Source organism: Thunnus albacares, chromosome 23 (genome assembly GCF_914725855.1).
Source record: "Thunnus albacares chromosome 23, fThuAlb1.1, whole genome shotgun sequence".
Taxonomy (NCBI): Eukaryota; Metazoa; Chordata; class Actinopteri; order Scombriformes; family Scombridae; genus Thunnus; species Thunnus albacares.
This window is the reverse complement of record NC_058128.1, coordinates 4,943,257-4,968,679: the sequence shown is the minus strand read 5'-3', so window position 1 is coordinate 4,968,679 and position 25,423 is coordinate 4,943,257. Positions and strand designations below refer to the sequence as shown.

General features: G+C 40.4%; 1 protein-coding gene across 8 annotated transcripts in view; it reads left to right on the top strand.

Moving 5' to 3' along the window:
• celf2 (cugbp, Elav-like family member 2) overlaps nt 1–22,690 on the top strand; it is a 224,305-nt gene extending 201,615 nt beyond the window's left edge. For 2 of the 8 annotated variants that reach the window (XM_044344112.1, XM_044344107.1), the window contains 7 exons: nt 114–275; nt 2,505–2,568; nt 10,997–11,125; nt 14,303–14,482; nt 16,087–16,230; nt 20,050–20,222; nt 22,578–22,690. In XM_044344112.1, the coding sequence (XP_044200047.1) occupies nt 114–275; nt 2,505–2,568; nt 10,997–11,125; nt 14,303–14,482; nt 16,087–16,230; nt 20,050–20,177 (807 nt within the window). In that variant the 3' untranslated portion in view covers nt 20,178–20,222; nt 22,578–22,690. Of the gene's footprint in view, nt 1–113; nt 363–2,504; nt 2,569–7,536; nt 7,672–10,996; nt 11,126–14,302; nt 14,483–16,086; nt 16,231–20,049; nt 20,223–22,577 lie in introns of all 8 variants that reach the window. The other 6 variants (XM_044344108.1, XM_044344111.1, XM_044344113.1 and 3 more) reach the window with 5 other exon arrangements.
• The last annotated feature ends 2,733 nt before the right edge of the window (nt 22,691–25,423 follow it).

Sequence of the window (25,423 nt, the reverse complement as noted above, 5' to 3'; positions counted from 1 at the left end):
TCCTTTTTCTTTCACCTCTCCTCTTTCTCTTTCTTGTCTCATTTCCTCTTCTCTTCTCCATCTATTTCTCCCTCTCCTCTCCCCCTCTCCTCTTCCTCCCCCCCCTCCTGCAGGGCTGCTCGTCTCCCATCGTGGTGAAGTTCGCCGACACGCAGAAGGACAAGGAGCAGCGGCGTCTGCAGCAGCAGCTGGCGCAGCAGATGCAGCAGCTCAACAGTGCGACCACCTGGGGGAGCCTGACGGGCCTGGGCGGCCTCACTCCGCAGTATCTGGCTGTAAGGAGAGCCGCCGCGTCGCCCACCTCCACCATCACCTCCTCCTCCACCACCCCTTACTGCAGCCCCATGGCCAGCGCCGCCGCAGTCAGTGCCCCCACCGAAAACACCCAACCTGAAAAAAAAAAAAATACTCCCCAAATACTCTCATAGTCTCTTCTTCCATTCTTTCATTTTCTTCATGTTCCTCCTTTAGCCCTGCTGTTGTTCCTCTCCCTCATCTTCCTCTTTGGATTGTGGTATTGTGAGAAAATGAGGTCTCTGAATTTTGGGGTGCGACGTCGCCGCCGGAAGATATTAGTTTATGTTCAATATCTCAAAAAATTGCAAGGATACAGTTTTTGGAAGTGTAAAAACTTCCATGCAAAATAATACCGATGAATCTGCCGATGCAACGATGAATTACGGAGAGATTTCTGTGTTGTTTTTTTTAATTTAGTATTGAATTTGAAGACATGTTTATTCTACAGACGTCAAACTGTAATCTACAATAATCACAGAATTTCTCATGTTTTGTTTCTCCTGTTTCTGATCAGACAACTATCAGAAAACTGGGGGGAAAAAAAGCCAAAACACAACTTCAAAAATAAAAATTTATGTTTTTTGGCTTGTTATATCAGGAAAAAAAAAAAATCTTGATATCTTTATCCAAACCCTGTCTCCTAGAAATGATGAATACAATTTGGCTGCAGAAAGTCTCATGTGCAGGTGCGTCGGATCATAAACTCTCATATTCATCTTATTTTTTATAAATATTACATATATTATTAAGTTTTTTTAGCAACATAATGAGGAAAGACTCAAAATGTCACATATCACTGACAGATTTTAGTTGTTTTCTCTATAATACAAAGCAATTAAACCATTATTAATGTTTTTATGGTTATTTTTAAGCAATTTAGAGCATTTAGTTATTAAACCAGAACCACAATCTTGCTCTAATCTTAACCAAAGTGTTGTAGTTGTAGTTGTAGTCCTGCACTTTGCACACAAACCACCTCCATGACTTCTTTGCAGTGTAATAACGTAGCACTTTGTGGACTGAGAGCTCAACATAATCCTGCAACAATTACTTCTCCTTCAAGGCAGAACTATTATATAAACATAATTTGTTGGAGACGGGGTTGCTTTACTCTCATTGGACTCCTCTATTATTCTGCATATATTTGGAGACAATAATAATGAGTGAATATATTTCCAACAGATTCACTAATTGTGAACATTTTCGCAGGTCTTTTCTGTGATATTAAACCAAAAAAAAAAAGTAATTTGGTTTGAGCCCAGTATGGAGCCCCTGAGAGTCTACTCATCTCTGCGCCGCATCCGAGACGCTCGTTTGTTTGATTTTTTTTTTTAAAAAATTTGTTTTAATAAGTTTCAGAAACCTCATTCTCTCTCTCCTGGAGATCCTCGTCACTCTCCGGACTCCTCCCTCGAAAAGTTTTTTATGGCGTTAACCCCCTCGACTCATTTACTAACCCTCCTCTTCAGTTTCTAAATTAATCCGCCCCCCCCCCCCCCAACCCAAACTCCCCCCTCCCTTCCCCTTAAAATACACATCTTAAAAGTCTATTTGTTTGATCCTGAGTGCAATTTGCACCTGTCTTTTTAAATGAGGGAGAACAGAGCTCCTTCCTTTACTGGATATTGATTTATTTTTTTTTGGGAGGGAAAAAAAAAAACAAAAAACTGGAGATAAAAAGTGTTTTGTGAATTGGTTTCCCATATTTTTCTGCTCTTTCAATCCTCTTTCTCACTGTTTTGAAAAGATTAAGCTCTACTCTGGGAGGGGGGGGAAAGGGGGGGGGGGGGTAAAAAAAAATCACAAACACAATAGAAACAAGATGTTAATTTGCTGTTAATTCAAGTCTTTGAAGGATGAGTTTTTTGACAGCATCAGTATTCCACTTTTGTTTTGGAATCTAATTAGTCAGCTAGATTAGAGCTTTCATGCTCAACTTGTCTGGGAGAATTATGGCGGAATACAAACAGTGCTCGCTTAGAGGAGAGATCAAACTATATTAACAGCTCATTTACTCATCGAGCACTGATGCAAAGACCACATTGCTAAATCGCTCATTACGAGGTTTAGCTTCTCCGTGTAGCATTTTTATAGACATGTATTAAGCTTTTTTTTTCCGTTATCCGCCCCGGCTCACATTGTTTCTCCTTCCTTGTTCTTCTGTCTCTCCTCTCTCTTCTCTCTTTCTTTCTTTTTCTTTTCATCAGTTGCTTCAGCAGGCAACCTCCTCCAGTAACCTAGGAGCCTTCAGCGGGATCCAGCAGATGGCCGGTGAGTCAAAAATCAGTCGATAAACCCCCCCCCACTCCTCTCGCCTTCCCTCCCTCCCCCCACCCCCCCTCCTCTCTGAAACTACGATCTACCACGGCAATGGACTCTTTGTTGCGCCTCTCTGTTATATTTTTTTTTTTCACAGACTTCTAAAAGAGGACCAAAGAGCATAACAGATGAACTCGCATGGTGGAGTAAAGAGAGATCTTTGCCCTGAAGATTTATTAACTGTTGCTAAGATTTGTCTTGATCTTTTAATGAGGCCAGACAAGAGTTGTGCCCTGGGCGTGTAACAGTAGCACCAAGGCTTTGTCAGGGATGGATGAATCACTGAAAGGAGGGAAGAAAAAGAAAAAAAAAAAAAAGGGGGGGAGAGAAGAGAGTGTAGAAAATGGTTTAAAAGTCGGCTCCTTTCGGTTGGATATCTTGCACTGCAGGCTGGCGCCATCTACTGCTCTCCTACCGCCGCCGAGGGTCTGTCATCTGTCATCTCTACCTTTCCTTTATTTTACTTTCAAGAGTATCTGCAAGTTAAAGAGAATATTTTTTTATGATGCTACAAGAATTGAATTTCAAGCCAATTTAAAAAGATAGAAAGCTGATAAAAAAAAAAAAACGAACCTAAGAAAAAAAGGACACAAGGAAATAAGAAATAAAGTGTTGAGGGACGGTCCGATTCTCTTAAGTGAAGCTGATGTAATAAAAAATGTATATCGTATTAACCTACTTCTGTATAATCTCAGGCTTGAGCACGTCGAGAAGCCTCCTATTAAACGTCAGAAACAAGATAAAAATCTCTATATTTAAGATATATCGTTTTTTTTTTTTGAAGGCTTTAAATTTAAGTTTAAGACTTCCAGAGACACGCAGATACTCGCCTTCATCGCCTTCTCTCTTCCCATTAAACTCTTCTTTTCTTTTCTCGCCACCCGTCTCCTCTCTTTTTCTATTTATTTTAAGCTTCTTCTTCTTCTTCTTCTTTTTTTTATTATTGCAGATACTCTTGCACCTCCCACCTCCTTCTTCAATCACACAATTTCTTCATCTCACCTTTTTTTACGTCTCCCTCCAGCCTTTTTCGCACTCTGTTCTTACCTTCCGTCTCTTCTTCTTCTTCTTCTTCTATTTCTCAGCAAGTTTCTCGGTAAGGTGTCAAGCTCTCAATTGTACGCTGTTTAGTCAGTTGACACGGAGAGAAAACAGAGGAGTGTGTTTTTTTTTTTTAGACTCTTCTTGTACTCTGTCGTGTTCCCCTGAAGTTACAACGCGTTGCAATTTCCCTACTGCTGATTTAAATTTTTTTGCCCAGTCTGCTGTTGAGCGAAAACACACACACACACACACACACACACACATGGAAAAATAGGCTCTGGGATTTGGAAGCAAGGGTGAGTAACGGTGTCTGAATCTGGAGGATCTGTCGGTCCTCCATCTGCGCGTGCAAGAGAGAGAGAGAGTGAGCGAGCATTAGTGATTGGCAGGAGATGTGAGACAGCTGAATGACATCTGGTCCCAGTCTTTAACACGAGGAGCTGCAGAGCTGAGAGGCTTCAATTACACCAATGAGCATTCAATTAAACGCAGCTAACGCCAGCCTGGTGCAGGCCCGGCTCTGCCATACAGACTGCATAGCACACGCGCGCACACACACACACACATGCACACACACACATGCATCCTCGCACACACACACACATATGTACTCACAGTCGCTCACACACTCTGCGTACCATCTGCACAGCCCGGATACTCTGATGTGGGAAGTAGATTGTATTTGTCTCATACTTGTCTTTCCTTTCTTTGCCTTCTTTCTCTCTCTCTCTCTCTCGGTGCGGCGCGGCGTCATCGCTACTTTATTCCCTTCTAACCCAGTTATTTTTATCTCCCGCCTGCTCCCTTTCTCCTTATAACTGTCTCGAAAATGTATGTTCAATGAGGAAGAAGAAGAGGGGGCCTTTGACAAACGCGAGTAAGAATTGGTGTAGAGCTGCTTTGAGAAAAGGGGGAGGAAGAGAGAGAGAGAGAGAGAGAGAGAGAGAGAGAGAGAGGGGGATGCTGTAGAGTCATCTTTGTCATCAGCTGAAGAAAAGGAATGGAAAAAAGGAAGAGAAAATCCAGAGAAGAAAAACAGGATTATAGGAAGGGAGGAAATAAAAGAAGGGACGTAGAAAAGGTGGGAAAGGAAATGGAAAAAAGAGCAGAAAAAATGGCTAAATTAGAAGGCAGGAAAGCAAAAAGAAGAAGAAGAAAGGTGTTGAAATGAAAGGAAAGGGTAAAAGAGAAGGGTGTAGGAGGAAGAAAGGTATGAAAAAATAGGAATAAAAAGAGGTGAGGGAGAGGAAATGGAAAAAAGAGGAGAGAAAATAATAATAAGGCAGGTAAGAAATGGGGGAATCGGATGGGAGGAAAAGGAAAAGATGGAAAAGAAAAGGTGGGAAAGTAGGAAAGAAAGCTAAAATTGTATAAAAGGAAAGGAAACACAGGCAAGAGAAGAGAGAGAGCAGAAAAAAAGCTGGGCAGGGAATGAAAGGAAAGGAAATGGAGAAGTGAATAAAGGAAGGAAGAAACTGGGAATTAGATGCAGAGAGGAGGAGGGAAGGAAGAGGGAGAGGAGAGGAAACAAAAGGAGCAAAAGACAGAAAAACTATAAAATATAAGAATAGGAAGTGCAGAAAAGAACATAACGAGATAAAGGAAGTGACTACAGCACAATGCCACTTCAATGCTCTACAATAACTATTTGTTTACATTGTGTATCCCACTAAAACACGTATGTGTGGACGTATCTGAGCCTCTGTGGTCAAACTGCTTCTTTCAGCCGTTCTCAGAAAAAATCCAACAGAGGTGGAGAGAGAGAAAGGCCATATATATATTAAAAAAAAAATCTCCTTTATATTATAATAAAGAGTCATGAAGGACGACTCTTATAAACAGCCTTTTTTTTTTTTTCCTGCTGTGCAACGGAGAACACGAGTCCGCATGAACCAGCAACACTCGTCTTGCTCGTGTGATGCGTCGTGCGCCTTATAAAAAAATAAAAATAAACACAAACGTTTGATGTATCACAGAAAAATGAGAGAGTGTGGTCGTAAGTAAGCAGTTAAAAAGTCACAAATGTTACACGCTCATCACTTCCTGTTGCAGCAGATTGTCACAACAACCTAGAAACAGAACATTTAGAAAGCGGGCAGTTGGCTTTTCTGTTGTTTTTTTTTTTAAAAACATTTAATTAACCAATCAGAACTGTGAATCCCAGTGATGAATCCAGCCATCTGTTGTCATTGGCTGCGTTCGGGTTTGCTGCGTCTGGGTGACGGATATGTTTTGTTTTGGATGTTATAACCTCCGATCATTCACCACGGTGTCAAACAAGATGGATTTTCTTCTTCATGGTGTCTTGTTTGTTTGTGTGTGTGTGTGTCTGTTTTTCTCTGTGTGTGTGTGTGTGTGTGTGAGTGAGAGTGTGTGTGTGTGTGTGTGTGTGTGTGTGTGTGTATTCCCATGGTACTGTATATACATCCAGACTGTATATACGACACATACACCTCACATTGACAGTGTCCACCCTTTAACTTGTACTCTAACAAGCTCATGAGTCAGAGGAGGCTTCTTCTGCGGTAAGACATGACTGTTTGCTTCATGAGGGTTTTTTATACTGACAAACACACTGCCATTAACACACACACACACAAATACACACACACACAGACGTAGCGTGAAGTAAGGTGAAAGGTCGACTTGTACTCACAGAAGGTGTTTTATAGCCTTTGCTTCGCCATCATTTAGGCGCTGGCGTGTAGTCATTAATTATGCTTAAATACAGACCTGTATGCTAACGCTAGCAAGCACGATGAAGAGAGTTCAGCCTGCAGTTTGACTGATAAAAGGGATAAACTTTTAATATTTAGTCTAAAGCTAAAAACATTGTTAGCAGAGCTATAGCAGGCTAATATCTATCACAGATAGAGCTGCACTGATGTTAACATTGAAGTAAATGAATCTCTGGCTGTTATCTTCATTAATTAAAGTTCAAAATATGTTGTTTTCTTGTAGTTAGTATCAGATTTTATTGATAACAATTTAACACCAAATTGTTACACAATTTTTAAAAAATGTAAAAAATCTAAGATTTCTTCATTAGTGTTTACTGTTCTGTCATCTAGTATTTACTTTTTGATAGAAGTTGTTAGTTAAAACTGTAAAATTACCTGCTTCAGTACATATCTTTGTCACAACCTCTCAATAACAAAATTTGAGGGATAAAAAGCCAAATGTTAAAAAAGTTAAAAAGTTAAATGTTTTTTTTTCCTTCTCAAATATCCATATTAATGACAGCCTTTCCACATCTTAAAAAAATACCATTTTTATACACATATTTAATGGTATACACTTGTAAAAATGTATGAAATTGCAAAATAAATGACTTTTTTACTACATAAACACAAAAAAAAGTCTATATCTTGCAGGCTCTAATCTAACCGATATTATAGATATGTAGATTTTTGAGCATTTAGACATTTATAAAAGGCCAAAAAAACATTAAAAAAACAGCCAAAAAAAGAACTGAAGTGCTGTTTAGACAGAAAACTATAAGTTTAACTAAATTACTGAGATTTCTTCTGCCTCCAGAGCAGTTCTGCCTCAGAGAATCGCACCAAAACCTAAACACTACAACAGCTGCTTTTACTGATTTACACACATTTGGGACTTATTAGTGAAATCAGCTTCTGTAGTGTTTGTCTTCACACACTACAGACTCTTCACAGAAACATTTTCCTCAAGTCAGATAAAGAAGGAAACACTTCCAGGCACATAAGTACAGTATTTCCACAAACTCCAATGCTTCTCTTGCTCACCATCGGACACCAAGAGACAGCACTGTCCCCCGGTCCAGCCAGGCGACCCAAGCCCACGCCTCAAGCCTCGCTCCCCAGGTTTGACACCACCCTCTCTGGCTCCTCTCTCCAGGTATGAGTGCTCTGCAGTTGCAGAACCTGGCTACTTTAGCGGCGGCAGCGGCGGCGGCCCAAAACTCAGCCAGCCCCTCCACCGCAAACCCCCTGTCCTCCAACGCCGCCTCCCTGGGAGCGTTGGCCAGCCCAGGTAACGCCGCAGCCACTCAGGTTGGGGGGTCCGACGCCGGGGAGGGGTGGGGGGGCCCAACAACGCCTGCCTACGTCCTCCGCTCTCCATCGTTACCATTACCAGTGTTGTCGCCCATCACGATCCCCCCCGGGCACATCATCACCGCCACATCACCGAAACCATCATCACCGTTGCAGAAACATCGTCATCTTCATTGTTCAGACCTTCAGCGTCAGTGTTTCTGGCACATTCCCATGGTGTGTGTGTGTGTGTGTGTGTGTGTGTGTGTGTGTATCCACCGTCTCCGCCTCTCCATCTTTACCAGAGAAACCATTGCTGTGTTGTTGATGCGCCGCCTCCCCCCCCCCCCACCTGCGTCCTCCTGTCTTTGAACACCTCACTTCCTCACCGTGTGGCCCCGACAAAAACCATCCCGTGATACACGCACTGTATATGTGTGCGCGTGTGCATGTACTGTATGTGTGCTTTTTTTTTTTTGTTTTTCCTCCCCGTCAGATTCAGACCTATGTGTTGTTTTTTATTTTGTTTTTGTTTTTTTTTTTTTGTTTGCGCCTCACTTCACCAGCTCTACAGACCCATGTAGGAACTTAAGGACAGTAGATTTGTTGTTTCCCGGTGGACGGGTTTGTTTGCACCACCTGTGTGTGTGTGTGTGTTACTGTTGTGTCACTGTTCGTGGCTGGGATGGATGGAGGGAGTTTTTTATTTTTTAAAGCTACTGGGTTGATGTCTGAACTCAGCTCAGGTTAAATACTGCCACCTTCAGACTCTCTCTCCTCCCTTTTTCTTTCCCCTCCTCTTCCTCCTTCCTCCCTCCTCCTCCTCCTCCTTCTTTCCCCCTCTCTCCTTGTGTTCCTTCTCGTTGCCCTCGTCTTTTGCTGCTGCCCTCCTTTTGACAAGCTCCCTGTTTCTGCTCCATCATTCTCCCCTTTCATGTCGGCTCGGCCTCGCTCCAGCAGCCGTGGTTTTGCTCTCTCTTTTTGGAGCACACTCCCAACAGAGCATGAATATGAAAAGCTACCCCTCACCTCCCTCCCTCCCTCCTCCTCCTCTTCCCCCTCTCCTCCACCACCCGTAACCCTCTTCTTCTTCTTCTCCTTCCTCCACGTTAGCTGCCGCTTCCATCCTCACTTCCTGCTTCCCACCGAGCCGGTGAATGCCCCTCTTCTCGTCTCTCACTTTTCACCTTCTCTGTTTTATTCCAGCCTCTCTCTCTCTCTCTCTCTCTCTCTCTCTCTCTCTCTCTCTCTCTATCTGAATGTCAGTCCAACCTTGAATAGTACACACTCAGGTTGAGCTACTCAGTGTGAATGAGCGGCGCTATACTGCATGAAACCGACAACGTCACACACCAGTTTTGATAAATATAGACAGTTCTGCATGGAGACAGGCCAGCGTCTTTTTTTTTTTTTTTCTTCTTCTTCTTCTTTTATTTTTTATTTTTTTTTGTTTTTGCACCATGTGCTGACATAATGCTCCCTTTATCATACCATTTCTTAATATATTCAGCGGCAATCCTGCTTTGTTGGCATCGCTTTGATGAGATCAAGGGTAAATGAATAGATTGAATCTTTTTTTTTCTCTTCTTCTTCTTCTTCCTCTCTCTCTCTCTCTCTTTCTCTCTCTCTCTATAAAAAAAAAAACAGAACAAGGATGCAAGCTTTGTGCACCATATTTCCCGCCATCCCACCCACCTACCTACCCACCCACTGACATAGCACAGCTCATGTATGGCACACATTTCACACATCAAGTGTGCGTTTCAGGTGTGTGAGTCCGTGCGTCCGCTACGTGTTTGGATTCACTCGTCAGTCAGTTCTCTCTCTCTCTCTCTCTCTCTCTCTCTCTCTCTCTCTGTGTGTGTATGTGTGTGTGTGTTATTTTTGTGTGTGTGTGTGTGTGTGTCTGTCGGTGTCAGTGACAACATGATTAACTGATCTGAAACCCGACTGTGCTTGAGGAGTAAAAAAAAAAAAAAAAAGTAGTTTGAATATAAATAAAGGTAGAATTCAGAAAGTTTTATGATTGCGAAAGGTTACTCTGATTGTGCTCTTGCCTCTTTGTACACACAGTATGTCTGCTTTTTTTTTTTGAATGGTCCTTGTGTTTTTAATGCCATTACAGCATCACCTTGAACGCAAAAAAAAAAAAAAAATCCTGCAATATACCTTCTATTGTGAATATTTCCTGATCTATAAAAGCATACAGCACTCCTCTTTGATACCGTAGATGTATTTTCATTTGGGGTTTTTTATACTATATATATATATATATATATATATATATATAAGGTCAAGGTGCCGCATCGTTTTAGCTTAATTAAAGGTGCTACTGATAATATTTTTCAACATCAGCATTACAATAACTGAGACACGCTGCTACAGATCCAGGAAAGAATGAGAGACAAGCGTGAAGATAATTTGTTGCTTCGAGATCACATTTCCCTTGAACCTCTTCTTTGCTTCTTGTCGGGAACATGCTTTCAGTTTTCTCCATTCACGCCGGCTCTACTTAAATAAACGATATATTGTGAAGTGCTTTTTTTTTTTTTCTCCATTTGGCCTCCCTGCATTCATCTTTACCAGACGCTGAAAAAAAAAAAAGCTTTAACGCTTTTTAAAGCTTTGCTACTGGAAGTACAGCGTGATGTCTTCCTGCAGGTCAAATCTGACAAGACAAATCTTGCAAAAAAAAAAAAAAAAAAAAAAAACTTTAGAGAGTGCATGACGTCTGCAGAAGCTAATTAGTTGTTATGTTCGTAGGAAATGCAGGTTTTATATATCAGATGTGCAGCAAAGTACAGGCAGAAATGGTGAAAATGAGAGAGTTGGTATGTGCGCTTTTAACTTTGGCTGCAGTGGCGATGACTTCCAGAGAATTAGGAAAGTAATTAAAACTAATCAAACAACAGATTTAGTCGGGATTCTAACTGAATCTGGACGAAAAAGGCAGAAATGGGCGTAGCCTGTATTGATAGATTCATCATCAACAAAATGATTATTTTTAGAAGCTGAATCATAAAGTTGCTGATCAGTTCACTAAACTCTGTAGAGAAGGATAACACACAAACCCAAACATACAAGATAAGAAAATAAAAGCTCTGTAGAGGCAGCCGTTCATCCCAGCAGCCGTTTTAATGACAATTTACTGATGTTTAGTTTGTACGTGTTGCACCTTCTATTAAGGTTTTAATAAGAAAACCTTCACCTCTACTCGAGGAACCTTGTTAAATGCTTGTATAACACCTGTGCTTCTTTGTCTCCTCCTCCTCTTCTTCCTCTTCCTCTTCCTCTTCCTCTCCGTCTTCTTCTTCTTTCCCCAGCAGCGGGCACCACAGCCAGCTCCAACGCCGGTGCCATGAACTCTCTGACCTCTTTGGGCACCCTGCAGGGCCTGGCAGGTGCAACTGTGGGCCTGAACAACATTAATGCACTAGCAGGTAGCGTCAACAGTGAGTATTCACCCTGCCATCAGCCACACCACCTCCACCCTCCACCCTCCACCCTCCAACCTCCGATCACGCACACTCCACCACCACGACCTTTGAGTCCACGCAGAGAGACGAAGCGTCGCAGCAGCACAGCTACCAGGCAGTCATTAGGGTTTGATCTATATGAGGTTTTTGATTTTTTTTAATTAAAAATGACATTTTTTTTGCAGATTTTTTGCACTAAAACTCTCCGTTAAAGTCTATAAAAACTGAATTCATTAAGAACATGCAGCATTTGTACTAAATAGAGGAAGAAAACAGCACTAAATTGCTAATATTCTGTATTTAATATTATTTTTAAAAGGGTTAGTACATCAAAAACCATATATTTGTCCAACTCTAATGTCAAATGCTTTATTTATATGCATATATTTCACACATCTGGACAATCATCTGTTCATTTTTGGACATTTAAGTCCATATTTTGCAAGATTAAAGAGATTAAAAAGAGAAATAAACAACAGGGACAAGAAATTATAATGTTAATGTTAATATAAGACATCGTCTCTCTGTGTCTCAGTTTCACTCGATGATAAATTTGTCTTCACTCTCTCTATGACGGCTATTTCTTCCACTCATCTGGGCTTGGATTTATTCATCCATCCATTTTTTTTTTTTTTTGTTTTGTTTTTTTTTCCATCTCTCCATCCGCTTCCTGGTTGTGTCCTGGGTTATGCTTGCTGTACGAGTGCTGGCGTGTCGTCCTGGCAGAGTCGGGCGCGCTGCTGTCGCCTCACGCGTCTGTCTCTGTGTGGGATCAACGGCGTCGTAGTCGTGTCCCATTGTGTTTGGTTTGTTGTGTTGTTTTTTTTTGTCAGCTTTACAAGATGAAACTCGTCTTTTTTTTGAGCTTCTGTGAGGATGTTCAGTGTTGTGGTGTAAATGTGATAGTTTTGATGTCCCACAAAATATAAAAATTGATCAATTTCCTGTCAGAAAAATGCTATATTTGACTAAAATGTAACCATAATCACACCAAAAGTACAGTTTTTGAGCCAGACTATGCAACATTTGAAAGCATTTGCCCAAAAAAAGTATCATAATTCACCATTTCAATGCCTAAAAATTACAGTAGTTGACTACTTTCATGTTGCACAATATAAAATATGGTTATCTTTGTGGCAAAAAATGCAAAGTTTGACAGTTTTCCTTCCACCAAAATAACAAAATTACTCTTTTTCATGTAAAAATTATTTATAAATTCGACAAATTTCCTCCACTTAAAAGAATTAAGCATTTTCACGTCTAAAAAAAATACTGAATTGGACCGTTTCCATGCTAGAAAATACACAAGTTAAATATTTTCCTGCCAAAAAATACAAAATTTCGTTATCTGTATATCAAAAAAAGATAAAAATTAACCGTTGTTATGTTTTTATAAACACACATTAGAAGTCCAGCTGCTTTTGTATCAAGTGAAGTCATTTTTTAAAGTCTCAGTAAGTAAACTGTATGTTAAAAGGATCAGATCAGAAGCAGATAACACGTGTTGCTATCCACATGTGAATTGTATTGACTACACGGCGTGTCTGTGTGTGTGTGTGTGTGTGTGTGTGTGTGGTCTACCAGTAACTGCCGAGCTGTGCGGTGTGTGTGTGTGTGTGTGTGTGTGTGTGTGTGTGTCCTGCCTTTGACCTCTGGGGAGACGGAGCTGGGATCTTAATCAGCGCTGTTATGACAGCCGAGATCCTGTACTACCGGCCTCTTCCACCACATTATTCTCCTCTGACCTTTAACGCTCCTCAGCTGGAGTAGCTGTATCCACTGTGTAAATCATATATGCGTCTACTGGAGTGCACACAGGTGCAGACACACAGACAGGACACACGCACACACACACACACACACACACACACACACATCTTTTTAAAAAAAAAAACGGACCGGGTCATTTTGCATCCCGTTTTTGTCCCTTTCTCTCCCCGACACGCCTCCCCCCTTCCCGCCACCGACCACCCTCATTTAAACACATCTAGGCCTTAATTGAATTGCAAAGGTCACCGGTGCAATTATTCCTGAATAAATGAGTGACCTATAATCCAGAGCTCTGCGGTGATAATTTATTTCACTGTGTCTGACGGTGAGGCGACAGGACGCCGAGCCAATGTCAGACCCCCTCAGACAAGTTGCCCTCCGCCGTGATATTAAGCCATTACAAGCAGCTAATGAGTGTTACTGCTGCGTTCCCTCACTTTCAAACCCGCAACTCCCTGTCCCCCTCCGTCCCCCCCCACCGCCCCCCCCGCAACTCCCACGAAAGTGAGACGTCACATGTTGGAAAAGCACAGATAACAAGACTTCTCTGTTGATATTTGATATAGCTTTAGAGAGATAATTCTACACATTTAGAGGAGCTGAAAGCATTCATAAAGATGGAAGATCATGAAGAAACGATCTAGAATTTAATTTTCATATTTCAGTTTATTGGTCAGTAAATCAATTAGTCTGTGAAATAAAAAGCAACTTTATTTGTGAAGCGCATTTCATACACAAGGCCAATTCAAAGTGCTTTACAGGAGGCTTAACGGTAAAAAAAACACATAATTAAAGACATGAAAAACGAGTGAAATGGCAGTCTACCAGAGAATAACTAGAGATATCTTTTAGTTCCCTTTCTTTCTCTGAAAATGCACCAAAAAAAAAAACTATTTTAATGACTAAACAGAGAAAAACAAGTCCCTGTTTTCATGTGTTTCATCGTATACGCTGCTGTCGTTGTCTCGGAGCGTCTTAGCGTGTGTGTGTTTTGTTTTTTTTTTTTCTGGCGTGCATGCATGCATCGTACACCTGTGTGCAGCTCTGGCTGTCATCAGCTACACTCATACTGTAATTTATTGTGTTTATACTAATACTGTGTGAGTCCTGTGCTCTGATGTTAACTGTTTTGTACGTAGACACTGTGTTTATGTGTCTTTTGTGATGATTAACTAAAGTCTGTCCGTGTGTAAGCGTCGGTGTGGTGTTGACTGTCTGTAAGTTTTTTTTGTGTGTGTTTTTGTGTATGTGTGTGTGTGTGTGTGTGTGTGTGTGTATGTGTGTGGTTAAAAAAACACAACCTTCAGTGGGAGCGCTAATGAGTAAGTGCACTCTTCTTTCTTTATTGTTGGGTTTTATGTAAAGTTGCTCAAATGCTCTCAGGTATGGCGGCTCTAAACGGAGGCCTGGGCGGCGCAGGGCTTACCAACGGGACGGCGGGCACCATGGACGCGCTGACGCAGGCTTACTCAGGGATCCAGCAGTACGCCGCCGCAGCGCTGCCCACCCTCTACAGCCAGTCCCTGCTGCAGCAGCAGGGGGCCGCCGGCAGCCAGAAAGAGGGTCAGTAGCCTTGCTGGGGGGGCTGCCTGTCTGCACATCACTGCTGCTCAATGAGAGGTTTTTTTTTTTTTGGGCTAGACATGTGTGCAATATTTCCTGCAGAATTTACTCCAGCACATAAAACTCTCCCCTGAAAAGCTAAACCTGTGTTATATCTAGGAAAGCTGTTATGTATGAATCCTTTCAAGAGGCATCCTGTAGTAGTTATCTGTAAGAAAAAAACAGCCAAAAGTTATGTTTCCTGCTGCAAAAGCACACATATTTTATTGAAAACTGGTACCAGTAATAAAAACTGATAAGAAAAGGAATTCAAATGAGCTGCTTATCGAGTAAAAAATAAATTATTATTGGACACACAGGGTGCTTTTGCTGAAAATCGGGTGTTCTTGTATCCAAAATTTCATCAGTTGCTTTTTTAAATATCTTAAATAAACATAAAATCACAATTAAATCCCACATATATCACATTCTGTGTTGATTTTATGGCAAATCAGCCCGACTTCACTTGCATTAAATGTTATTTAAACCTGCACTAAAGACATTTTATGCCTGTTTTTGATATGCAGCATAGATGTAAAAGCAACAAGTCTGATTTTAGGGAGCTTTGCATTGTTTCAGCAGGATAAATTGTAAAAAATTTATCACATATAATCAATATTTTATAGTAAATATGAAGACATTTGTGTTCAACCAGACCTCTCTGGGAATATTGTCGATATTTTTGTTTATGATTGTCGATCATTTGATTTTTACTATATCATAGAAGAGCTGTAAACTTGATAAATTTCCTGCCTGCTGGTGCTGTTGCAAAGTGCCACCTTTACACAGAACCTCATAATGGGAGTTAAATTTCCCCAAAAGCTTTAGCCGACAGCGCTGAATACAAACTAGATGATGAAATGTCTGGCAAAAACAAATACAGCCACGTACTGTTTGTTTCTGCACTTTTCATCTGCGCCTCCCGACAAAAAAAAAAAAAAAAATGCATTTGTAAAGATTCTCTCTCTCTCCTTCTCTCCTCACGGTCCATCCTGTAGTTCAAAACCCTCCAGGCAGACAAAGATGTGACAATAATTCAGCTTCGTTTAGCAGAGGAGAGTCTATTTAATCATTCTGAGAGATCTGACCTATTACAGTTATTAGGATGTGTGATGGAAAGGGAGGGGGGGGAGGAGGAGGAGGAGGAGGAGGAGGAGGAGGGGGGGGCTATGACCCCTCTTAAGGGAGACAACATGCAGCTGAAAGAATGAATGAATCAAAAGCAAGAGAACAAGGAACTTCTTTTGTGAGTAGAGTGCCAAAATATAATGATTAAATGAAAACCAAAAGCTTTCATGCTTGTTTAATGTTCAATACAACTGCAGAATGTTGTTTAAAAGCAATAACAAACTCAAGGTCATGCGATATTGTGCTAAGCAGTGTGCTTCAGCTCCGTTCCTATGACGACAGCACGGCATCGCCGGTCGCCACAATGCTACACGCTCTCCCTCTCCTCTCCTGCAGTCTTTCTGCACTGAAAACCTGCTCTGACCTTATACCTGCTCTGCATCTCGCCCTTCCCCCTCCACCCCCTCCACCCCCCACCCCCCCCACACCTCCGCCAGGTCCCGAAGGTGCCAACCTCTTCATCTACCACCTGCCCCAGGAGTTCGGAGACCAGGACATACTGCAGATGTTCATGCCTTTCGGAAACGTGGTCTCTGCCAAAGTCTTCATCGACAAACAGACAAACCTTAGCAAGTGCTTCGGTACGGCAGCAGCAGCAGCAGCGGGGGTGTCAGCGTGTGCTTCCGAAAAAAAAAAAAAAAAGGGGGGGGGGGAAACACACGCACACACAAAATACCTGCAGTTATGTGTCCCTTTTCTACACTTGCTGTGTCCCAGTTCAGCAGCCGGATACTTGGAAGGATGCGGCCCATGAAGTCGGGTCCCAAGTTGAAACTGAGCCTCCTCTTCCTCAGTCCAGCCAAAAATAACGACGGTGCATTCAGGGGCTCCTCATCGACTGTTTAGTACGAAATGTTTACTACTGTAGGGGTTTTCAGACAGTCTCTAAAGTGTAAAATACCAAAAACATGTTCAGGTTGTCAAAGAGAAAAGTGGATTTACTGTATTATTTAAGTTCATTGATAGATGGAGGTCTCATAGTTTCCTAAGAATTTTCAGGGAATAAACTAATATGTAACTGTAAATTCTTAGGAAATTTCCTTAAAGGTAAGATAAGAAACTTAATGTATCCCACCTAAGGAAGTGAAGTGAAAGAGAACAGTGTAATTTAGTGTTTATTGTAGGGAAAATGTTCACTTGAATCATTCAAATTAATTAGCCTGATCTAGAGAGTCAATGAGTCAGCTGAACATGCAAAAAAAGAAGTGAAATTTGTCTACAGGCGAGAATACAATTCAATAATTAAATTAAAAACATAAAGTTTCCAGTAATAAATAAATATTTAGTCATCACAATTTTCTCAAACTCAACTAACTTCTTCTAATTGGTATTAAATTTTATAGCTCTTAACAGGAAGCTATTAGGACCTAGACAATAAAGTGTGACCTAAAATTAATGTCATATGCAATATTCACTTGTCGCTAATGACCACCTGAAACCAAACACCTGATAAATACCGAGTGTCATGTTGTGCCTCCAGACTTAACGAGTTGATGAGGATCACCTGAACGCTCCTGAGATATTGAAGGCTGCAAAGGAAACACCGGTTGTGGGGGAAAGAGGTTGCATTCGCACTTCCACTGAAATTGATTTTTTTCTGACCTGTTATTACATAGTCGATGTAAAAATATGGACTTTTTAAGAGATCCGCTCTGAACTGGGACGGCAAGTAATTCCTTTCCACTTGTTATTAACAAGCTTCTTGATTCACCTGTAAAGAAGAGAACAACAACAACAAAAAAATGTTTTCATTTGCATCACATTTGCTCATGCTGACAACAAAAACCTGAATCTAATGCATCTTCCAATCCGCATGTAGCAACTAAGGAAACAGAAATAAATCAAGCATGGATGCAGCACACACACAAAAAAAAAGAAAACAGGCAGCTGTGCTACTTGTCAGAAAAATGGATCGAGGATGAATGTGAGACAAGCGAGAAAAGGAGTTTACTGACAGTTTTTGAGATTGCAAGTATTCCGAGAGGAGGTGAAGTGTGTGCTCGGAGATGACTTAGTGTGAGGCGGAGGAAAAAAAAAATAAAACACAATATAACCTCACTGCTCTGCTCCTAAACCTTTATTCCAGCAACGGCCTTTGTCAAGTTGTTGTCAAGTTGAGCAGAAAATGCGATTTTATTGTAAATTTTTACTGCCCTTATTATTGCGGACTCATGTTTCACATTGGAAGTGTCACTTTTAATGCTCCCCATTTGTTTCACTATTATGTATATACCATTATATTTTGCTTTATTCTTTCATTATTTTGTCGAGGCAACAACCCAGTTTTCCCCGCGGGAGCCATTAAAGTTTAATATTTTCTTAATGTGTACCAGGGGTCTGTTTCAATGTAGATGTAACTGTAATACAGATAAATCAGATCTCAAGACACTTAAACATGGCGAGGATGCCTCGTGTAGCATTTTAACGTCAGTTTATGATTACAACCTTATTTTTAAGAGAGTATAATTGCTGTAAATAGACAAGACCATCATGTAGAAACTCGCTGGTCTGTATTTAGAATAGTGAATCTGCTGCACTGCTTTATGGCACAGATCAAAGAGAAAACACTCAATTGTAGAGGTAAAGAATATATATTTTGACCAGAAGCAGTGAGGTTTATAGTATCTACATAGAAAAAACAAGATCAGATCCTCTGTTGGTGGTACGAAGGTTGGTGATGTTGTCAAGCTATGTCATGACTTTGGACATTTTTAACATATCGTTAGCTTTGGTCAACAGTTTAATGATATAACTAACTGCATGTCACCTCCAAATGTAATAGAAGCTAACAGAGGTGAGCTAACATTCACTACTAGCAGATGCAATCTAATGAAAACAGCCTGGCTATACTCCTTCGCTAACATTCGCTAGCTACATTAGCTAGCTACATTAGCTAACATGTTAGGTACAATTACACTCCTAGTGGTAGGCTAGTAGTAGTAATAGTAGTAGTAGTAGTAGTAGTAATCCTACTAGCTGTGAGTCAGTTACATGTTAAATATGTTCATTAAAGAAAACACCAGAAAAATTAGGAAACGACTAGCGCTAAATTCGCTGAGTTCATGCAAGACAGTTACACCTATCCCTTGCACTGTGATTGCACTAGATATATGGAAATAGAGGCGAAGCTTTTTGTACAAGTGAAACCAGCTACATATAACCTGTATACTGTCAGTACTTTTTAAAAAGATAAAATAATGACATCAGTGCTAATTTTGTTATGTATAGGACCATTTTGCTACTGTTTTGTTGACATTATTGTACGTTTTTTTCGCCACATGGAAGGTATTGTAGTTGTTGGAAATTAAGCATATTTCTGCCCTGACATTACAACTAGGAGGTTGTTATGGCAGGTGTTTTATGTGTAACAACGCTTTGAGGTATTATAGGAACTGGATGCCAGACTCAAAGATGGCACCTATTCAAGCCAAAAAACGTTTTCTAGCTTCCAAATTTGTTGCTAGCCCCAACTGTGAGTTCTTGGAAAGTTTTACAAATACAAAGAATAATAATTCACAGTTTTACAGATGTGTCTTTTATAATGGTGCTCTATGGGGAAAATGTTCTTTGGGCTGCAGGTTTGTTTTTGTTTTTTGCTGCAATACCACGATGTGGCCACAAGGAAAAATTGGCAATAAGCCGCCGTTCAGCCTTGCAGCCAATTTTTCCCAGTGGCCACTTGAGGTATTGCAGCGAAAAATCCCCCTGCAGCCCAAAAAGGACTTTCCCCATAGACCACCATTGTAAAACAGACGTCTGTAAAACTGTTGACAGGACACCTTGAACTGCAAACAACATCAATTATGACTCTTTCTATTATGAACTTTTGATTCATGGAGGTTTTATATTTGTAAAACTTTCCTCAAACTGAGAAAAGCAATTTAAAAATCTGTGACGTCATCACAATGTAAAGTCTGTGGGCTGAGCAGGAACTCGTGGGCGGGGCCAGCGTGGGAAACACTACTGCGCATATTCAGTGGGCCGCACAACGCGGAAGCAAACCCGGAAGCTAGAAACTTTTTTTGGCGTATGTGCCAGGCGAGCAATTCCTACAGGACTGTAGGCGCCATTTTTAGTCCGGTATCCAGCTCTTATAATACATCCATGGTAACAACCCAATAGCCCAACAATAGCTAACGTAGGTAGCTAGCTTTCAAACGTTTGTTAGCCACCCCGTTACGCCCAGTCTGCTGAAAGAATTATATACTAGCTAAGTCTAGCTGACACTCCAGTTTACCTTCACCCATGCAATTTCAAGATTATACTAACCAATCTCTTCTGTTAAGAGTTTAATGGCAAGTGGAAAGAGAACCAGTATGTCGTGATGTCACACTCCTCTTCAATCAGTCGTCTTCTCATTTTACCACCAACAATCTACCTTTCCTTGGTGTCCCCCGCAGGCTTCGTCAGCTACGACAATCCAGTGTCGGCACAGGCAGCCATCCAGGCCATGAACGGCTTCCAGATCGGCATGAAGCGGCTGAAGGTGCAGCTGAAGCGCTCCAAGAACGACAGCAAACCATACTGATCTTAGCACTAGGGTCTATCTGCTCCCCATGTTAGCACTGCTAGGGTAAGTCCCCCCACAAAAGAATGAAAATGAAAAAAAAAAAAAACCAAAAAAAAAAAAACAAACAGCAAACCGAGCCACGACCTCTCTACACAGGGACTGGGGGAGGGGTGTGGGTGGGGTGGGGGGGGGGGGGGGGAGGTGTGAAGGGAGGGAAGGGAGGGATGTGGGAGGGAGGGGGAGACGACCTACAACCACCCTGAGGGAGACACACACGCCTTGTTTTTTTTTTTTTCTTGTTTTTCTTGCTTTTTTGAAGATTTTTATGTTAGCTTTCAAGTATTATTTATTACAATTTGTTTTTTTTTTTACACACATGAACGCTTCCATTACCGCCATTACTTTGTGCAATTTTTTTTTCTTTTTTTTCTTTTTTTTTTTTTTTTTTTTTTTACAATGGAAGAAAGTAGCTATCTTGGGTAGCTTTTTAAAAAAAAAAATTTGTTTAAAACTTATTTAATTTTTTCTTTCTGAGTGATTATTTATACATTTTTAAGGACTAGTTACAGTCAGAACCGAGGTAAAGACAAAGGAGCCATGATGATTTTTTTATTTTTCCTCTCTCTCTCTCTCGTTGTGAACCTAAGGCCTGGCGAAGGGTTCATTTTTTTTGACGCGCACGCCGATATGCACATTTGACCTTTGACCTCCGCGGTGTTGGTTGCAGGCCGCCGCTGCTTCTCCGAAACCCCTCTATGCCTGCTGGCAACCCGGGAGCAAAGGCTGCAAAACGTTAGTGGCCTCTTTACAGTATAGTCAGCCTGCCGTAACAGTTACACTCCACCACCACAGGAAGAAAAAAAAAAACCACACACACACTCCAGCTACGTCTTATTATTTATGTGAAAAATGAAAAAACTGTTTTTTTATTTCTCAGATGATAAAAAAAAAAAATAATTAGTTACTACTTTTCTGGGTCAGATCACATTGGTCTTTGTTGTGAAAGGGATATTACAGCATGTAGAACATTTTCAAAATAGCATCCAGAATTTGACGAAGTCTATAATAATAATACTAATAATAAAAAAGAGTTTATGGGTTAAGGGGGTAACTGAAAATACTTGATGTTTGTTGAAAGATTTAAAAAAAAAATAATTCAAAGTACAGAAAGCCACAGGCCTGTAAATTTTATTTGTAAAAAAAGCAGTTCTATTTTTATACATTTTTACTGCCTCAGATAAAAAAAAAAAGGATTTTATTTATTGCCTATCGTTAAGTTATTGGACTCCTATAAAGTATACAGCATCATTAAAGTAGACCCTTGTGGAGAAGTCTCGTGGAATTGGGTTCTCCGGTGTTTTTCATGTTTTTTCAGTGCAGAAACCACAATCACAAACACACTCCGCTGCCATTCGAACCGCACCCGCACCTGCTCCCCCCCCCCCCCACCACCGCCACCCACCACCGCCACCACCGCCACCGCCACCGTCACCGCCAACACCACCACCAACCCCTCCCTGTGTCATTTATCCATTCACCCGCACACACACACACACACACACACACACCTCTCTGTGCTGTTCATCCATTCATCCATCCATCCATCCATCCATCTCTCTCTCTTTACCACTCTCTCTCCCTCTCTCCATCCGTAGTGGGACTACTTCTTCACTTGTCAAATATCTACCTTTTTCCTCGCGTTTTTTTATTTTATTTTATTTTTAAAATTTTTTTTTTACTTATTTTGATTTAATTTTCTTGTTTTGAGTGTTTTCCGTTTTTTCGTTTGTTCGTAGCCCCCCCCCCACCACCCCACCCACCCACCCGCCCGCCCACCTGCCCACCCACCCCCAACCTTTCCAAAGATTTCAAAATTTGTTTAAAAAAAAAATAAAAGAAATTTTTTTTTAAAAAAGAATGAAGTGAAAAGACCCCCCTCCCCCCCCCCACCCTCCCCCCAAAAAATATGAATATTTTCTCCCAAATGACAACATCCATCTGGGATCTGATGGATAAAGCTTTGGGTGCTCTCTGTTTTTTGTGTATATGTGTGTATGTGTGTGTGTGTGTGTGTGTGTGTGTGTGAATGAGTGAGTGTTAGTGTGTGTGTGTGTGTTGTTGCCTGTTAGTATAGACCTACTACATTAATATCATTTTATATTACAAACAAAAAAAAACAAAATTCAAGCTAAAAAAAACAAAAAGAAATGCCAATGAAATCAGTGAGTGGTGTTGCTGTTCTGACGGTTTGCATTGTTGTTGTTTGTTTGTTGTTGTTGTTGTTGTTGTTTGTTGTTGTTGTTGTTGTTTCTCTTGATTTTACACAAAAAAAAACAAACAAATGCTGTAGTGGTGTGGTGCTCTGGCTCTCTGTGTGTAACTCTCTCCTCTCCCCTGTTTTTTCTTTCCCCCTTTTAGAACAACCCATCTCCATGCCTGTTAGCTCATCGTTTGCCTAGCATGTCTCCGTGGCGTCCAAACAAACCAAACCCCAAAAAAAAAAAAAAAAAAAAAAAAAAAAAACTTTAAACAAAAACAAAAAACAACAACAACAAAAAAAAAAATCCCCCACCAAAAAAAAAAAAAAAAAAAAAAAAAAAGTGTCATCGTCCTCCTCCTCCCCCCGTCATTGTTTTTCTGATGTCTTTTCCGAGCTCACCTGATCATAACCTGGTTCTCCTCCTCCTCCTCCTCCTCCTCCTCCTCCTCCTCCGCCGCCGCCTACTGACCTTTTGAACTTTGAACTTTTAGCTTTTTTGGACTTTGATTTTTATGATTTTTTTTTTTCTTTTTATGTTTTTTTTTTGTTTTTTGGTTGTTTTTTTTTTTTGCATGTGACCTCATTTGGATCTGTTTTGCGGGAGGGTTTCAGGGAGGGTGAGAGGCGATAAAGGAAGGGGTAGGTAAGAAAATGAATCAATGTGAAAAAGATATAAAGCTGCATTCATATGAAAAACTTAAAAAAGACTGAGATTTTTATCAAAAAAAAAACAAAAATTTTTTTGTTTTGTTTTTTTTTTTTTTTGGAGAAAAAAACAACAACCTGTGGCAAAGTGATTTCCATTCAGTATGTTCTCTTGCATTTTTTTTTTTGTTTGTTTGTTTCTTCTTTTCTTCTTTATGTCAGTTTTTTTTTTTTTTTTTTTTTTTTTCCTTTTCTTCTTCATTTAAAGTAAACTTGAAAGTTCACTACAGGAATTGGCGCGTCATCTTGCTTCTGGCGCCGATGAAAAACAGAGCGCGGGCCAGAAGCAGTCCGCGCCAGTTTCTCTGAGAAATAAGACTACTTCCAAACAGTTTTGAAATAAAAACTGTCTGATCAATATTAGACTCTCTCAGAGCTCTCTAATGGTTTTTACATTTTTCAGGCAGTGTAAAGTTTTTTGATAAGGCCATTTTAAGTGGCTCTGTTTCTCATTCAAAGTCTATATATAGAACCACTTTTTTCTAGAGTAGTTTAAAGGTAAAAAATAAAAAAAGACATTTGCCCTGTTTGGGGGGGAGAAATGCTACCTACTTGTGTCACCTTTTGCTGAACTGACTCACAGATAGACAATCCGTGGTTTAAATGCACATGATGAAATGACCTATATTTTCTACTGTTTAAATGTATAGAGGAAAAAAAAAAAATACTAAGATACCTGTAACCTGCGTTAACGTCGGTGCTTCTCGTGAGTTTAGTTGTGGTTTCATCACAAGTCTAACGGTCTTAAATGTCTCATGTTTTTCAAGAGAAGACTAAAAAATCAGTTTACTTGAACAATAGACAAAGCCTTTCATATTACTATAATAGTTACTTTGCTTTTTTTTTTTTTTTCTTTCTTTTTTTCCTCTTCTTTTTTTAAGGAGTCCCTATTTGCTAAATTTCTTGTTGGTTAATTAGCTATATAAAATTCCTAAAAATATATATAAATATAAATATATCTATATATATATAATGTCAGCTTGTGAAGCATCAATGTCATTATTATTTTATTTCTCTCGTGGGAAACAATATTTAGATGTGTTTTGTTGTTCAGCAAAATGTCTTATAAAGAAAAAAAGACAAGATCAGTGGAGTTTAGTGCCAAATTCTGAAGGTACTTCCTGCCTAGCGCGTCAGTGTATTTCTTGTGAAATTATTTGATAACATGGGTATTTTATTAAGTGTTTTGTATGGATCCCTCATATTTAAAATATAGATTTAAAAAAAGAGTTTGTTAACTTGCTATTCTGTGGTCTTGTTGCCTGAAAATGTCATGTTTGCTTTTTTTCTTTGTAAAGATGTAAAAAAAAAAAAAAAAAAAAAAAAAAGTGCCCATGTGTCATATATATATCTATATACACGCACACACACGCACACACATATACAAACACACATACACACACACACACACACACTCTCGTGCAGACCTCACAGTTTACTTTATTGTTGTGCATGAGAGCCCCTGAGTGTGAAAGCAGCTCTACAGCGACCGCTACTACCCGCCACACTTTAAAACACACATGCACGCACATGCACGCGCGCACGCACACACACAAGAATCGCGCACTGATATTTTTAGCCATTGTACAGCCAGTTTTATTCATCAAAGCCTTACCACAAATCTTTGCACTCCTGTTCTCTCTCTCTCTCTCTCTCTCTCTCTCTCTCTCTATTAGTATCTCGCACACACAGACACAAAACACATACATCAGGCTTCAAAATGTATTGTTTTGATTGTTTTTTTTTTTTTCACACGATCCCGCTCCTCAGATTGAAGTGAGAGTCATACGCGAAAGCCTTATTTCTCCAAAAAAAAAAAAAAAAAAAATCCTCTTATCCCCTTTTGTTTGGGTTCAAAAAAAAAAAAACAAAAAAAAAAAAAAACATTTTTCTTGAGTTGTAGCCGGCGCCGTTTGTCTCGAGACGGCGAGGATCATTACTTTTGTGGATCCACCTCAGACGAGCGCGCACGCTTGCTTTCATGATGTAAGCACAGGGCAAGACTCGCTCATTCACAAACGAGCCTCGATCTTTTGAGGAAAAAGCACACGCCGCCGCCGCCGCCTCCACCACCGCCGCCGCCACAGAGAGAGGCAGGACGGTCCGGAGCAAGTTTTAACTCATTTGATTTCACCTTTTTTTTTTTTATATATATATACTTTGAAGTGGTTGTTAAGACTCCTCTCCATATTGTGGTGTAATGGGCCAAAATTATGTTTAGATGCCAAAGTGTGTTATTGACATTCTCATAGTCGAGCCGTTTACATGGCACAATGTTGTCAGTCTATTCAACTGCCCC